The 16,464-nt window shown below is 48.7% G+C and overlaps 1 protein-coding gene across 2 annotated transcripts in view; it reads right to left on the bottom strand.

Moving 5' to 3' along the window:
* Positions 1-16,464, bottom strand: part of helz (helicase with zinc finger) — a 67,022-nt gene that overhangs the window by 25,877 nt on the left and 24,681 nt on the right. For both annotated transcript variants that reach the window (XM_088600120.1, XM_088600121.1), the window contains exons 16-21: positions 14,521-14,699; positions 12,222-12,340; positions 10,807-10,952; positions 7,337-7,484; positions 4,063-4,246; positions 3,211-3,439 (exon numbers count right to left, since the gene is read on the bottom strand). In XM_088600120.1, the coding sequence (XP_088456246.1) occupies positions 3,211-3,439; positions 4,063-4,246; positions 7,337-7,484; positions 10,807-10,952; positions 12,222-12,340; positions 14,521-14,699 (1,005 nt within the window). The remainder of the gene's footprint in view (positions 1-3,210; positions 3,440-4,062; positions 4,247-7,336; positions 7,485-10,806; positions 10,953-12,221; positions 12,341-14,520; positions 14,700-16,464) is intronic.

Here is a 16,464-nt window from a genome sequence, read left to right as displayed (position 1 = left end):
ACTCGAGCCAGGAGCCACACTTGTCAGGAGCCGGCTGAGGAGCATGCGTTCGTAAACACCCCTTCACAGAGATGTCATTCTGTACTTTTCACAACACCTCCCCCCACCCCTGCTCCTGGCTCTACCCGATCTCTTCTGCTGAGCCAACAGCAGTGCACAACGTCTCTGGGTTTCAAACAGTCACAACCACTTTTCTCTTCCATTTACAGCTGGGGCGTGAACTGCCGAACAGCCCGGGGAGACTCTGAATGCCATCAGCCCACGGCCGGGGGTCAGGCGGCCCTGCCAGGCTGCAGCAGTGTGACACCCCGTGCAAGGGCCGATCACACAGGCTGGCTGGGGAGAGACGAGTTTTGAAAGAGGCAGGGATGGGGTTTGCAAGACGAGGGCGCTGCCGTTTCTGATGCTTATCTCTAAAAAAAAAAGAGCGGTTTGATTTCCGGCAGCACCTCAGGCCGGCTCAAACGCTCCCTCCTCCCGCATTACACGGATTGATTTAATTGGCAATCTTTGTGACATTCAGCTACCACTGTCTTGCAGCCGCCACTGGCTGATGCACTGCGGTTTCTATGGTAACCTTCCGAGCTGCGGCATGGGTCAGCAAGCACGGCTATGGCTTAGTGCTCAACATGCAGCTTAGGAAGTGCTGCTGCCAGGACCATGTTGCCCACAGCAAGACTGCTAATGGAGGAAGAGCAGGGTGCTTGAAGAGTGCCAGTGCAGGCAGGATGCCGTCTTTCACATGGTAGACTAGTTTATCAAGCACCCTGCATCCTATTAGGACTGAACCCTTCAAATTTGCTTCATACAGTATTGTAATGATATATGCACATCTAACAGTGGCTGACTACAGCAGCACTTCAAGCCCATGTACGATTAGTGCCGATCCTTCAGTTGTGCGGCACCACACACCGGGCCCAACCGTCTACTGTCACAGCTCGAGCCCGAGATGTCCAAACTAGAGGGCTCAATCTGCTCTCTAAGCAAGTGGATCTTTTTTGAGCCCGGCAGGAGAACCAGGTCGTGTTTTTAACCACACGCAGTGCGGCAGTCACTTCTGCAAACGCAGCTAGGCTCCCACCCGTTTTTTTTTTTTTTTACGGCTTCGAGGACATGAAGCGTCTTGCGTCTCCCGTTAATCTGAAACCGCCTGCTCCTCTTTCGAGCAAGCCCCGCCCCTCGGGAGACGAACCCCCCCCTTGCCCCTTCGTCACAGGGGGGAGGCGGAAACTAAACCAACAGAGCCACCGTGAGTAACAGCTGGGGGCCGAACCAGCGACGCTGCTGCCCAGCAAGGCCCTGCGCCGTGGTCAATTATGCATGAATGAAGCTGCAAGACAACCAGGAACTACGATTTACACAGAGCTGCAGGGAAAGAGCTTGCACCTTCATTAACTAACAAAAACACTTTCTCCCCCCCCAGGGGAAAGCGGTCATTAACCACACTGAGGCCACAGCAGGCCTCTGATTCCCCATCTCCTTCCAGGAAGGGCAAGAGGCAGCATGGTCTTGCACAGCCCTAGTGCTGAGTGCGCCGGAGGGGAATGTGCCCCTTAAACGTCCTGCACAGAGCTGGCACCCCGGCCCGTCTCCATCCTGGCCAAGAGCTGTCGCCCAGCCCAGCGGGAAGGAGCCGGTTAAAAATCACAGACACTTCACTGGCACACAATCACTACTCCCACTGTGTAAGGCCAAGATAGGCTTTTGTTCTTTTTTTAAAAAAAATTTAATTTCATTTTTCTGCAAGGAGGCGCAAATAAAAAAAAAAAACTTCAGAGGGTTATAAAAGACTAAAACGCAGCTCATAAAGCTCGCATCCTAAGATTTCTTCCGAACCCCTCTAATTAGAACCTTTTCTGATTTCTTCTTAATAATTCAGATAGTACAGCCAAAGTTATCCCTTTTGCCTCTTTACATTAATTCAAGAAGAACTCTAAAAGCTGGGAAATGTGACGACATAAGAACACAGAACTTGTACTGGCAGGATGGCGCCCATGGGGTCCAGATCCTCCGGGCACCAGCAGGAAGCCCACCACTGCCCTGACCTGTCCAGCAGCCCACACTGTCCCCTTCCTGCCGTCTGACCTCCCACCACCCTCACAACCCCGCTACTGCACTGCACTGAGCAATAGTGTCAGTTTAAACTGTACACCTGTTTCCCCAGTTCCTCCGCCTGCCCCTTGAATCTGGGCAATTCTTCGGGATGGCAGGGATTTCACAGAAGGGAGAGCCGATCCTCGACCCTTGAGCAGTTCTCCGCTTTTGTAAAAATCGTGGCACGGATGCTTTGCGTGAGGTACTTTATGTATGAAATTTTTTCTAATTAATTCCCAGTTACTTATTTTTCAAAATCTTTTGTGTGTGTGTGGGGGGGGGGGGGCTACATCCCTATGGACCCATGAAGCCTTTAAGAATGTAACCAGGCTCTTCCACAGCTATACTGGGAATTAAGGAAAACATACACAACATTTAAGCAATTAGGATTGGGAACAGCAGCTCAGATATGATTCATTGTTTCTGCTGGGCTGGAGAATAAGGTGTTAGGTTTGGTGTAAAATGAAACAACAAGCACCTCAGGAATCACTCGGCCATCAGCCATCCCTGTAGCACTGATTCTTCCCGCGTTTCACAAAGCGCACCAACAGGCCTCCCTAAAGACGGCTCTTCCCCAGCAATTGCTGCCTTCAAAGTCACAAGAAACAAGTGCAAACATGGCAGCTTCTGCAGGAGAAATTCTACAGAACTTAAGCCAGATCTGGACTAACACCTAACAGACACGATGCACAGGACGCAAAGTGTTGTGTGCGGAGAAAAAAAAAATCACAGCCTGCCGATGAGCAACAGGACACTGGGATAATGAGGGATGGGGGTGCTTTCAATGTCACTGACAACATCGTTACAGGCTGAGGGAGTGACTGGCTTCAGAACTTGAAAACACACGGACAGGGGAGCACAGATCCCCACTGCTGACGAGACAATCTGATCTCCCCCCGTGAGCTTTCTAAACTGGCACAGCCCTCCCAGCCTGCAGCCTTCCATTACGAATCACCGCCACTGGCCGCGCCCAGAACTGGCGTCTGACCCGCCGATCGACAGGCTGGTTTCAGCTCGGTCCCTCTGCGCACACGAAAGCAACGCCGACGGACCATGAGCACATGAAAGGGTGCGTGCCGGGGTGGGGAGCGGGTAACGGCACATCAAGGGGCTCACCTGCACCTCCCCACGGAGCACAGGGCGATGGGGTCCCCCACTACGGCCACCAGAGACTGGGCCCTGGTGATGGCCGTGTTGAGCAGCTTGTAGTTGGACAGGAAGCCGTAATCCAGGTCCTCCGTGGAGTCCTCCACCAGCTGCTCCTTCCTCTTGATAGCCGTCTGCTTGTGCTTGCAGGTGTGGCGCGTCCTCACCGTGCTCAGGAACAGCACGCGGAACTGCTTACCTGGAGACGGCACCAGCAACAAGAGGTCATTGATCAAGGATAAGGAAGAGATCGGACACTCCAGCCTCTGTCCCCACTCTCTCCCCCTGGACGCTCCAGAGCAGAGCCCCAGCCTCTGTCCACACTCCTGGACACTCCAGGCTCTGTCCACACTCCCTCCCCAGGGACGCTCCAGAGCAGAGCCCCAGCCTCTGTCCACACTCCTGGACACTCCAGGCTCTGTCCACACTCCCTCCCCCTGGACGCTCCAGAACAGAGCCCCAGCCTCTGTCCACACTCCTGGACACTCCAGGCTCTGTCCACACTCCCTCCCCCTGGACGCTCCAGAGCAGAGCCCCAGCCTCTGTCCACACTCCTGGACACTCCAGGCTCTGTCCACACTCCCTCCCCCTGGACGCTCCAGAACAGAGCCCCAGCCTCTGTCCACACTCCTGGACACTCCAGGCTCTGTCCACACTCCCTCCCCCTGGACGCTCCAGAGCAGAGCCCCAGTCTCTGTCCACACTCCTGGACACTCCAGGCTCTGTCCACACTCCCTCCCCCTGGACGCTCCAGAGCAGAGCCCCAGCCTCTGTCCACACTCCTGGACACTGCAGGCTCTGTCCACGCTCCCTCCGACTCACCCTGCACGTTCAGCACCCTCTCCACGCTGACCTCCGACATCCTCTTCTTGCGCAGCTCGGCCCGGATGCGGAACACCTGGTCGGCGTACGGCGACACCACCCCGATGCTCCCCTCGTCCAGCTTCCCCCAGGCCACGGGCCACTTCCTCCTCAGCTCCTCCACGCGCTCCACGATCTCGAACACCTGGGGAAAGAGGGGCGTGAGACCGTGCCGGGACACACGCCGCACCCGCACTGCCACGCTGCTCAGAGTTCAGCATAAAGGCCACAACCAAAGTCCCAGTAATAATTTCAAGGGCCTGTGTTTTCAGGTTGGCATCCATTTAAGTCTCTCGCAAGTGTTTTATAGTGAGCCTTGCTGATTTTTGAGCAAACTGATTAACATCGCGGGTTAAGACGACTCAACTGCAGCTTTTATTCACGGAAATGTTAATACCATAAGCCTGACAACTTCACACAGAAACAGCCATGATGACTTTATAAAACGAAAAAAAAAATGAATGATCATTGACTTATATTAATATGTAATAGGAGAAGAAAGGAAACAATGTTTCGGCCGTGGAGCCTTCTTCAGGTGTCCCTTTGCAGCCTACGCATGCTGACGCAGCTGCCCACCTGCACTACTTATATTAATATGTACACCAGAGCATCGCATGGTGAAAACATCTTTGCCTTATTAATGATCTGGCTCTTTTTTTATTAATTATACATTATATGCGCTACGTGCCCAATAACACAAGAGGTGATCTAATTCGGCACAGGCACAGCTTTATTGGCTTATTAGAGGTCACACTGCACAAGGCTGAGTATTACATTACTGGTCATCAGTCCCTCCCAAAGTGACTCTTGGCTGAGGATTGCTTGAGCCCTCTGGGCAGAGGATTTCTGCACTGTTAATACAGGCATGGCTCTGGCCCCTGTTGTTCTGATCACTGCGTGCGGCTGATCCTTTTGCCAGCAATCCTTATAAACCGAGTGAACGTAATCTTGTGCACGCAACCTAAAAGCAGCAAAACGGAAGCAGAACAAAGTAAAGATATCAATGACGCTGGGAATTAAAACCAGCAGAGTGCTGCTAATTCTTTGGGAGAGTGCGAAAGCATTTAAATATGCACCTCATTTTTCTGCTTGCAGAACTGCACCTCCTGGGGTAAATTGGTCCGTTTCCAGCTAAGAAACCTCCTTATTAAGGGTTCTTTTCCAGCAGGGAGCAGGCTAGCAATCGCTACCAACACTGCTGTAAAAATAAAGAGAGATGGAGCCTTCTGGAAGTCTGCAGTGCTGCCGAGAACTAGAGACGATTCAAAATCTCCCTTTCGATCACACGTGGCAAGGGACACAGATGTTAATAACCTCTGCTATCACTTCTCGGTGGTGTCCTGTCATCAGTAACTTGTTTCTGGCCCCCTCATCACCCGCACTGTGCGTCTAGCCTTGGGCGAGTAATAACTCACATTTCAGTCAATAACGCCTGTAATAGAGTCTGCTCTGATAACGCAGTAGACCTCTGTAACCCGGTGTCCGTACACCTTTAGAAAGCGCTGGTGTGGATACAGTAATGAAAAACAACATGGGCTCTCCCTTCTCCCCGACTCTGTGTAGTTTTTCAGCCGCAGGGATCACCAGGCCCTGTGCCTCCAGCTGCTCTCGTCTGCCCCGGATCCAATCACTCAGAGTCCCCTCAACGGAGGAGCTGCACAGCAGGCTAACGTTGGGACAAGATCACCGCCGCCGACATTATTTTCATTGCATTAACAAAAATGGGATGAACCATCTGGACCAGTGCTCCTTAACCTGGGGTGCACACACCCCCTCTGGGGATGCGAGATGACCTTTCCGGGGGGTGTGAGACAGGCCAGATTCTCTTAGAAGGTTTCATCACCCAAAGCAAAACATTAAACACAGGCACGCGAAAGTACCTTCGCTTCGTTTCATTAAACCTCTGCATTTTCTATACTCTTTTCCCTTAATTTTTGAAGTACTCTTTAATTTTACTGCGAAACATATTCTATATCTATTTCAGTCTCTTTCATTCTGCTGTTAAACATTAGGTGTAGAGACCTGACCTACTTCAATCATTTTTGATAAAGGGAGCAAAAACGAATCTTGAGATCCAAGGTGGTGAGCACTGCAGTCAAGGTTAAGAACAACTTTCTCTGGACCAAGGTAGAAGTCTAAAATTTCACTTTCCCTATTAGTACGTATTTAATCTCTAATTTTCTCGTCCCTCCAGTGGAAGGATTCTCAACTGTTCGGGATATTTCGACCACCTTCTTCTCCGCATTAGCGATGCAAGACTAACGCAGAACAGCTGCAGCCCGAGCGTAGATGCCTACTGTCAAGACAAGGCAGCTGACCTTTCTTCTCCAGTGTGAATCCAAGATTATTCAAGGGGAAAAAGAACAGATAGGCTTTCCTGCAATTGTCATCCCTCATGGGGGGGGGGATTAAATACATTTCCTGACAAGTAACCTCATATTAGAGGAATGCTGCTCAAAAAGCAAGCAGGCTAAAGCGAAGGCAGTGATCTGATTATCTGGTTTCCAACTAGGAGAAGCCATTGCTGAATCTTAACACAGCTCTGTGTAACAGCAGGCAATCACCTTGCATTTTGTGAAGCATTAAAGATAGGCGCTGGGAGCAAAATAAAACAATGTAGAGGGATTCCTAGTGCGTTAATACTCGCCAATAAAACAGAGCAGGGGGCTTTTATAGATGGGAAATCTGTTAAATATATTGAACCCCATGCCCCTGGAGCATGATCCTGGCATTTCAGTAAAAAGACTTGTAGCAATGGTGCATGATGCTGGCTTCTTGAAATACACAACGGCTTAATTTGAGACCCAAGAAAAGTGTATAATTGTCTCAATGACTTCAACTAGGGCAGCACAGCGATTAGCACTGCTGCCTCGCAGTGCTGGGGCCCCGGGTTCAATGCCTAGGGTGCTGCCTGTTGGGAATTGAAATGTTCCCCCCGTGTTTGCATGGGTTGCCCCAGGTGCCCCAGTTTCCTCCTCCCACAGTCCAAAGGTTAACTGGCGTCTGGAACAAAAACCAGCACTGGTGTGAGTGTGTGGAAGTCTGCGTCTGTGTGTGTCCTGTGAAAGACTGGTGTCCCACCCGGGGGTGTACCCTGCCTTGCACCCGGCGCTTGCTGGGATAGGCTCCGGCTTCCCCACGACCCCGAGTATGATAGAAGATAAAATGGAGGATGGTGAATGACAACAGCTGTGTAACCGAGAGCTTCGGCTGGGCGACAAGCCGGAAGAGGCACCTCGGCGTTGTTGTAGTAAGCGGTGCTGTTCTTCTCCTGCACGTCCTCCCCGCGGGCGGTGAAGAAGGTCAGAGGGTAGAAGTCCTTGTGGGCAGGCTGCTTCCCGCTGGCCATCAGCTTCCCCTCGTAGAACAGCTCCGACGTGTAGCTGCAGGCGGGAAGACAAGCCGGCGCTTAGAGCCCACAGCCCCCTCCATCGCAGCCCCCCAAACATCACTTCACAAAAAAACACGCACATCCTCCCCTGATTTAGGATTTCAAAACCCATAACTTGAGCTTCAGTCTAACTTGAAGAATTTGGGGGGTGATTTGATATTTGGTCGAGGCTTGACGTCTGACCCACATGTGAAACAGTTAACACATCTTTCTTCGACCTCAGAAACATCGCGACCTCCTATGCTGTCACTAACTGTTGCTGAAAAGCTGGTCAACACTTTCGTCTTTTCCCAAATTGACTCCTGTAACACCCAATACTCACTTTGGTATCTAAATCTTCGATGAACAAACTAAAGTTTGTCCTGGATCCTGACCAGGTCTAGTGCAAGTGATCACATGACTCCTGTCCTGGAGTCCATGCACTGGCTTCCTGTCAGGTTTCATGCCAACTTCCTCATGCTCACCTATAATGCTCTGCACGGCTCAGCAGCTCAGTACCTGTCTGAGCTACTATCACCCTACTCCCCACCTCGCAGCCTTTGCTCCTCAAATTCTGGTCTGGTCTGTCCCCCAAACTCATCTACACTCTGGGGGGTGACAGGGATTCTCCTGCTGCGCCCCACAGCTCTGGAACTCTATCCCCAAGGATATCAGGGACTCACCGTCCCTGAGCTGTTTCAAATGGAGATTTAAAACCTTTTCAGAAGGACTTCTACTTAACTGGTTCCATGTGCCCCTTTGCTGCTCCTACTTTATTCAGTATCCCCTTCGACTTCCACCTCTCATTTGTATATTCACTGCTTATTTTTTTATGTATTTTTCTTTTGTTTTGTTGTACTTTAAAGCACTTTGAGAAGCCACTTTAAAATTTTTATTATAATAAATAGAATTTGACACAGACCAGTTCTGATTCTCGAAGAATGGAGCTCTATAAGTCAGGTTACCTCAACCGGGTTAAGAGAGGTAGAAAAAGAGTTGAGTGCAATTATGATTTTTTTTTTTCCTCAAGCCTGAAGAGACTGATCATTAAAACAACAAGACCAAGAAAGGGTGCTGTACATGCTGTACAGTTGTCTTCAGGAAGGGGATCAAGAACTCCTCGTAGAGGCTGTATAAACGACATTTCCAGGTGAAGGCTCATGAATCTTGGACAATTAGGAGCACATCCACATCGAAGACACGAGCATGTGGCGAAGACCTGCCTGCACTGGGTGAGACACCAGGCCAGGTGAGGACACCTGCAAATGGTCCAACCCATCAGGCAGCTCAAGTCCATTTCAGGGGCAAATTAAAGGAATGAGCCTCCCAGGCTCACTAGGTTTTTGTTAGGGTCTTTGCACCCGGCTTTGGCAGCTGCTCCTATCGGGAACAGAGATCTCAGCGGTACAGGTGAAGAAAGCAATACTGCGAGGACAGCTGGCTTCTTCTTCCTTGTCCACTGTTCCAAACAAGGACGGCCGGACTCTCACCCTCTACTTCTGCTCAACAGGAGCTCCAGTCTCAGCCTCTCCCTGCTGCCCTCTCACCTGACCTGACTGCAGCTAAACTGGAGCTTCACTAGGAGGCTCCTCATTCTCTCCTGGGTCACTGGGTCCTGTCCACCGGGACACTCCTCACGCTGAGCACCGGCTGGGCCCAGGGTGCCAGTCCTTCCTGGAAAAGCACGCGTCTGACGTCGCTGCCCGAGATTATTTTGGGGGATTCTTTGGCAGAAACTCAAACAGGGGGTACTGCTTATTATGGGAGGGGATGAGGAATATTATAATAACACAAGATTTCTTCCGTTTCTGAAAAATCCACAGCTCTTTTTCAAGGTCTGCTCTGACTCACTGTTTGCACCGCGTTAGATATGATGCTTTCAAAAAAAGAAAATACTGGAAGAAACAAGTGCTCTCAAAGCAAATGTAACAAGACCTTTGGACCATCTCTTTATCCACCCATCGCCTCTCCTATCTTTTGATTTCTTTCTTCTTGGGGAACAGCTAGCACCCGTTACACCCCAGTAGGAAATAAGACTGCAGACGTGTGCTTTAATCTAAATGCAGGAAAAAAACAGGTTGCTCCATAACAGATATGCAGATTTTATGCAAAAAATGAAGACAAACAGATGCTCTACATTCCACAGAGGAGAATGCATCATGAAAGTCTCATATTTATTACTACCAAATACTTCAGCAAACAAATCAAGGTCCCTCAGGTGAACTTATTCCAGAAGAGTTAAAAAAAAACTACACGTAAACGCAGCTATCAACAAGTCCTACAACGAGCAACTGCAGCCTGGGTTTCAGGGAGTTAGTCTGTGGTGTCAATGAAAAGGCTGTTGAGACTGGACTACCACACACTAGCAAACACGGCAAGAAGGAACAGGCAGACTTTAAAGGGCTTATGTACCGTCCCTTCTCTGACTCACGATTAAACTGAACACCCTGTTCGACCTGAACCCAGACCTCCTGAGCAGGATGCATTTACACTGAGGAAAAGCTCACCAGGACTCAGCACCGGGAGATCAGAGCAACATCCTGACTCACCGCTATGGAAAGTGCAAGGAGATGACTGTGCCATATAAAACACAGAGCGTTATTATACAGAACGGGTGGTAACCAGGGGTTTTTAGTCTCTTTCTAGTACAGGGCTGCTTGTGAATAAGATCATGCCTGGCAGTCTATGAAGGGGATGTTAGAAAAGCCCATGGGTGACTGCAGAGCTAAAAGGAAAATCACAATGCAAAAACTGACATTTTTCACCTGTGACTTCAAACTGACATGCAGAGCACTTCAACCTTTAAAAGGACAGTCCACACCAGTTCACAGAGAAGAAAATGCACATTTTGGTGCCTTTCAAGACACTGTGATCAACCCAGGTATGTCTGTGCATTCTGAGGAAGTGGGCCAATCAGTTAAGAGACCCATTAACATCGGGATACTCTGCCAAAGACCCGCTTTGGCCTTTTGGCATCTCGAGCTGCATTTGAACAATGGAAGACATCGTATTTGCCATCTCAAAGGCCTGGGCTCCTCACTCTAACTCCTCTAATGAGATAAGAGCTGGGAATTACAGACAACAGGAATCGACTTCCACACGAGACGGTCACAGCCTGCAAGGGCTCATTTGGAGAGGTAATTACTCGCTGCAGCTGGCCTCGTCTCCACACACTTTGCGGCTCACTGTTTACATAGCTCGTCGCCGAGAGAAAATCAACCTTGATTTCCACGAGTGCAGGCTGAAGGAGATTGTTTTTTTTTTTTTCCTGGCTGCAGCCCTTCAGTTTTGCACTAGCTCTGAAGAAGTGCAATGTGGAAAAAGTTCACACCTACTTGATGATAGCTTCATGGGAGCGATAATTTTCACACAGCAATATTCGGCAGGGGTAATCTGTAGGGTAGTGCTCGTACAGTCGGTCCAGCAGCGAAACGTGAAGGTTCCTTTCCCTGGCGAACTCGCTGTAGACGAAGGGGCTGAGCTGGAACACAAAAACAGGGTGCAGACAAGTGAGCAGCGCGACCGAGCCGGCCGCGCACACAGAGCCAGGTGATCTCGCAGGTCCCGCACGCATCCCCACGGCAGGGCGTAGCAACTCAACAAGTAAAGACCACATTCAGAACCAATGAAGGGTGACTGCAGAATGATGCACTTCTAATGCTTTTTCTTAACCCGTCTGACCTAAAATTGCATTTCTGCACTGTGTCAAATTAAATGCAACAGATTCACAGTTGCCTCACTACTCCCAGACACTACAGACACTTTCACGCTTCTGAAATTGACTTCTTTGGGTGGACTCCTTACTAATGTGGCCTGCACAGATCTCGACCACATTTTATTTACAATACAAAATTTGTATGGTCACTGCACGTATTAATTTACGAGTGTGCATGCAGGTATGCAAACACAGATATGTAATTTGCTATGGATGCATCACCTACTCTCAAAATTCTGCACTGCAGAACAGTATTTAAGCACAGTGAAATCGCACTCTACTTAAGAGCTGATTACCTGTGAGCTGCTTTTTTAGCCTTCACACACTACGAAAGAGGAGCAGTGCAATGTTCACAGGCATCTCCACGCAGACAAAACCCCCTCACAGATGATCAGAGCTAAGACTAGGTTTGAATTTGTGGAATGGTTTTAATCTGTGGGAATATGTTCTAGAAAAGCCATACAACCCACAAGAAAATCCTGACTGTCATCATTGAGGGTCTGGAGACACTACATGACCGCCATCACCCAACTGCTTTGAAATGCAAAAGAAAGACATCAACTCTAGGGATTTACTGGAACAGCCCTGCTCTCTCATGCAAACCCAGCATGTCCACAGTTCCTTCGCCATCACCAGACAAGCCCGCCGGCTCAGGGAAATTTGGAAGGGCACTGCCCTTAAATATCAAAATCATCGCCATGGCGCACACACTGCACATCCTGTGTGGTTAACAAAGGAGAAACCCACCCAGACTTGGAGAGGTAAGAGGTTTAGGCTAAAACCGAAACCGTTACTACACTGGATTTTTATTTTCCGTGTGGGCAAACCGCACACTTATGAAAATGAATAAAGCAGGTAATTAACCTTCAGTCGGGTAACGGCAGGGGAAGAAGGCAGAGCTCTAGGAGTTAAACGCCAGGGGGAAACCTGCTGTCGAGTCTCCACCGCACACAGTCAGACCCACACACGGGGGCCCAGAGCAGCGTCGGGCCTGTGTGGCGCGCAGGGGCCAGAGCTGCGAGCGGGCGCCCTTACCTGCATGTGGTCTCCCGCCAGGACGATGCGGGTGGCTTTGCTGGCCAAGGCGAAAGGCATGATGGTCTCGCACTCCATGGCCTGGGCAGCCTCGTCCAGCAGAATGTGAGTGAAGAGACCTTAAGACATGAAGGATTAAAAGACGCGTTCAGGCCCACATTACTAATCACCACCTCTTTCAAAGGTACAGGCATCTATGCTTTTCCTGGGTTATCACAATGGGCAGGTCACTTGATAAAATGATAAAAATAATCTTCAGCACAAGTAATTAATCCCAATTTATGCAACAGCCACTAAACTGAACTGCTTCTCACAAAGGACTTACATGACAAAGGCAGGGGCACATGGGATCAGTGGTTTCTTCTGGGGCAATTTTCTTTAGCTTCCCTACATGTTAGGTTTAGGCGACATGTTTTTCATATGCAGAACACTTCATGTAACTACTTTGTGTGCACTCTGTGTGGTGTCAATGGGAGAAAATCTTACTACATCCTTTCCTGTGTTCAGCACGCCGAAACGCACAGTTAGAAGAACGGCGCTTTTGATTTTCGCCCAGAGTCCTACAGCGGCAGTGTCTATCGCTTCTCATCACAAAGACTCCCCGATGGGGGGGACGCACGCATGCTCGGAGCTTTACTGTGCACGGGAGAACCTTTTGGAGACCCTGCAGGAGCCGGCAGCTTTTGCGGTGCAGCTCACTTTGACCCTCTTGCCACTAACGACAGGGACTGGAACTTAGCAGAGAGTCGGAGAAGTGTCTCGCGCGCGCTGTTAACGCGTTCCCAACTGTCCCAGCCGACCCCCTCAGCTGGGGGTAAAGTAAAGAGGACACCAGGAAGACGACGCCTTGCCACCCGCCCCAGCTCAGAGAAAGAGCCGTGCAGGGGGGGTTAACACCAATAACACCAAAGCCTGCGAGCTGTCTCCCTGTGCCCGCCCTCCCCCTCTCCACCCTGCCGCGCAAAGGAAGCAGCAGCTCCCAAATGTCTCATTTAAATCAGATCTTCATCAACGCAAAACTTACTGCTGGGGAGATGAGAAGAAGATAATGATGTAAAGAGCATTAGACAGGCAGATCATGTTTCCAAGCAACAGCAGACTTCTCCACTGACACATTCAAACCCAGCTATTTGCCTGCTCCACCAAACTGTGTTTTTTAATAAGTTATTATTCGTGTGAAGGCTCAAGCCAGAATCATTTCAGATACCTTATCTCATCCGAAGACATCTTGTTTTCTTTATTGCTCCCATAAGCAAAGTCAGGGTGGTGACAAATGTTTTATAACACTGATACAACCTTATGATTAGACCTGCTGGAACAGTCCTTAGGCTCCTCTGAAAATCAGAGAGAAGTGGTCTTTTTAAAACAGCATTAAGCTCGTGGCAATTATCACAATGCTGATGCTGAATACAAATGTTTCCAGAGGATAGTCACTTAAGTACTCATCTCGGCTGCCTTATTTCAATTCACAGAGGGCTTTAATTGTAAATTAAACAGTTAAGCATTAAAGTGTCTGTCATCTGGAAAATCTTATTTCAAATAAGTTACATTCTTTTAAATTAGACAGTGATAATCTGGTGCACAGATAAGATGGCCATGACTCTTCCAAACAAAGCAATTGCAGGACTGCACCAGGCCTTTAACTTCTGTATTAATCCTTAATTGTTTAACTGGTTCAGGTGCAGCATATCTTCAATTAACCAGATAACCTGGAGAACTTGCATCTCGAAATTTCAAATTCGCCAAGTCTTTGTGCACAGCCATCAGTGTAGTAGTAGTTGTAATATTATTAATAATAATATTTTCTTCACACTTATATAGCATGTTTTAGGACACTCCACTCAAACCTGTAAACTAAGAACAGCAATTTATTAACGACTGGCCTGTGAGCAGTGGAATACAGCAGTATGATATCAATAATTTTCCTACATATCAAAATTGCATGGAAGACGGCTGCCCAATCCTGATCCTGGAGAGCCACAGTCTAATATGCATGATATATGAACTTAATGGTTAATGAGCACGATTTATAAATCGTGTTCGATACCTCCTGGGGAAACAACAGATTGATCAATCAAGTCAAACTCGAAGAAGCTGAGGCTCTTCAAGACCTGAAGTGGACAGCTCTGACAGAAGTCAACCCAACAGCAACATGAAAGTGTTTAATTAGCAAAGCGCAGAAGATATTCCCATTTCACACATTCTAAATTGGACAAGTTCACGTGACGATGGACATCAGAGCAGAGCTTTATATTTTAATTTTGAATTAGCCCCCGATCAGTGAAGGGCTCCCTCTCACCTGGCTCCAGGTCCAGCTGACACAAGTACTGGGAGGTGCTGAGGGTGACCACCACCACGCGGTGCTTCTCGATGTCCTCGCGCTCTGGCATCTGGAAGGTGAACTGCGTGCTGGAGATCAGACAGTACTGCTGCACCACGGGATGCACGGTCTTCACCCACCTGTTTCGGAAATATACCCTACAAAAGAACAAACACAAAGACACAGGCTAAGCAACTCAAGGGCTCACTTGTTCTTAAAGAGCTTCTATATGAGTTTTTTCGTGCCAGAGGATCACGCGTAAAGGAGTACTAAAGTGCAGAGCAGCCCCCTTCCGGGGTGACAGACATCCCCCTTCCGGGGTGCCACACCACAGAGGCAGGAAGGAGAAACTGCTGCACCAGCTGAATTTCAGGAAGGCAGGAGTGCACAAGCCTCAGGTCGGACTTGAACAGGCCACTTCGAACAGAACTACGGGTCCTTTAAGTCATCAGAAAGCCAGATATCTTTTGCTGACAGAGAGGTGTTGCAGGTTCCACCTTCCTTTCTTTGCTAACACTATATTTTAAGGGCAGTTAATTTAGCACGATTGCCTTGGGAACTTTGCACACATCTGTAATGACAAGAAAAAAAGTCTGGTGTAAATTCAGATGAATTCCTGAAGGTGAGCTGGCAATCAGCAAGCTTATGAATGTAATCAATTATCATTTCCTAGCTCTCATTATAAGATGTGAAACATTTGAGTTTAAATGTTCAAGTGTGTATGTGTAGTAACACGATATATAAAAACTATTTTGACAGCTAACTGTCTAATATTTTAAATACAGCTAATATAATTAATTTATATTTTAAAACCAATGAAATACATCGGAAAGTGCTCTGATGAACACAAGGGATGCTGAGTTAATGAACTCGACCCCCTCAACGCTTTCTGCACCACTGCATGATAACGGCCATCTGCTCGGCTCTTTAAAAGATTTGCAAACAATTGGGAACAAAGCAGAAAAAGACGCCACTCGACTGAGCCTAAAGTGACAACGATCCAGTACTGGAAAAAAATAAAACGATGCAACTCTGCCTTGGAAATCACCGCCGAGACATTCCGGTCCAAACGGAGCTGGTGAGCTGGAGCGTGCCGGAGAATTCAAAAGACACAATCTGGGCAAAAGGTTAACCCACTCACAGGACAAGCGATCGGTCATTTCTGAGTGAAGACAGAAACTGGCTCAAGCAAGCAGATGTTATTGCATTTCTGTAACAATATTGATTTCTGTAAAAAAAAACGGATAATATTGCAGTGGAAGTTTACCTGCGGCAACAAACAGCATGGCAAGGGATTATTGGAGGGAAAAGGCGATTCCGTGCCTTGATGATGGATGATAATCTATTCCAGCACCCCGAGATGAAAAACTGCCAAACCTCAAGAGGCCAGACTGGACTCTCGGAAGAGCCCGAGATTCCCATAATTTACGCTTCGCTTCTCGTGTCAGCTCTGTCCTACATAGCAGCTTGACATGAAAAGTGCACAGAGTGCTGGAGCGCTTAAAACGAAGAGAAGAAACTGCCCACTTAAGTCGATCTTCTAGCCTGTCCGTCAGCCACACGGCAAATAAAGACTGATGAGAGAGACGGGCTGTTGAGCCCCAGCGCATCAGTCCAGCTAGGCCGTGTCCAGACCAGACGCCTCTGCTAATATCCAGCTCAGTTACTGGTGATATCTCACAGTGTTCTCTGACCCCCCTGCCGTGTCCCAATGAGGACAGCTCCGTCTCCAGGCATGCAACATAATCAGAGCTGACCACAGGGGTGAAAAAATGATGAAAGATGTGTGTGCTTAAGCTTGTTGCACAAATGAGGACAAATTAGTTTTTTTTTTGGGGGGGGGGGGGATTTACATGTTATACCCATCTGATTTGGAATAGCAGAACCAAGAACCTCTCAGCTGCACACTGGGGGATAATGAGG

The sequence above is a fragment of the Lepisosteus platostomus genome, chromosome 11, assembly GCF_059453375.1.
Source record: "Lepisosteus platostomus isolate fLepPlt1 chromosome 11, fLepPlt1.hap1, whole genome shotgun sequence".
Classification (NCBI taxonomy): Eukaryota; Metazoa; Chordata; class Actinopteri; order Semionotiformes; family Lepisosteidae; genus Lepisosteus; species Lepisosteus platostomus.
The sequence above is the reverse complement of the archived record's forward strand: the minus strand, read 5'-3'. Positions and strand labels throughout refer to the sequence as shown.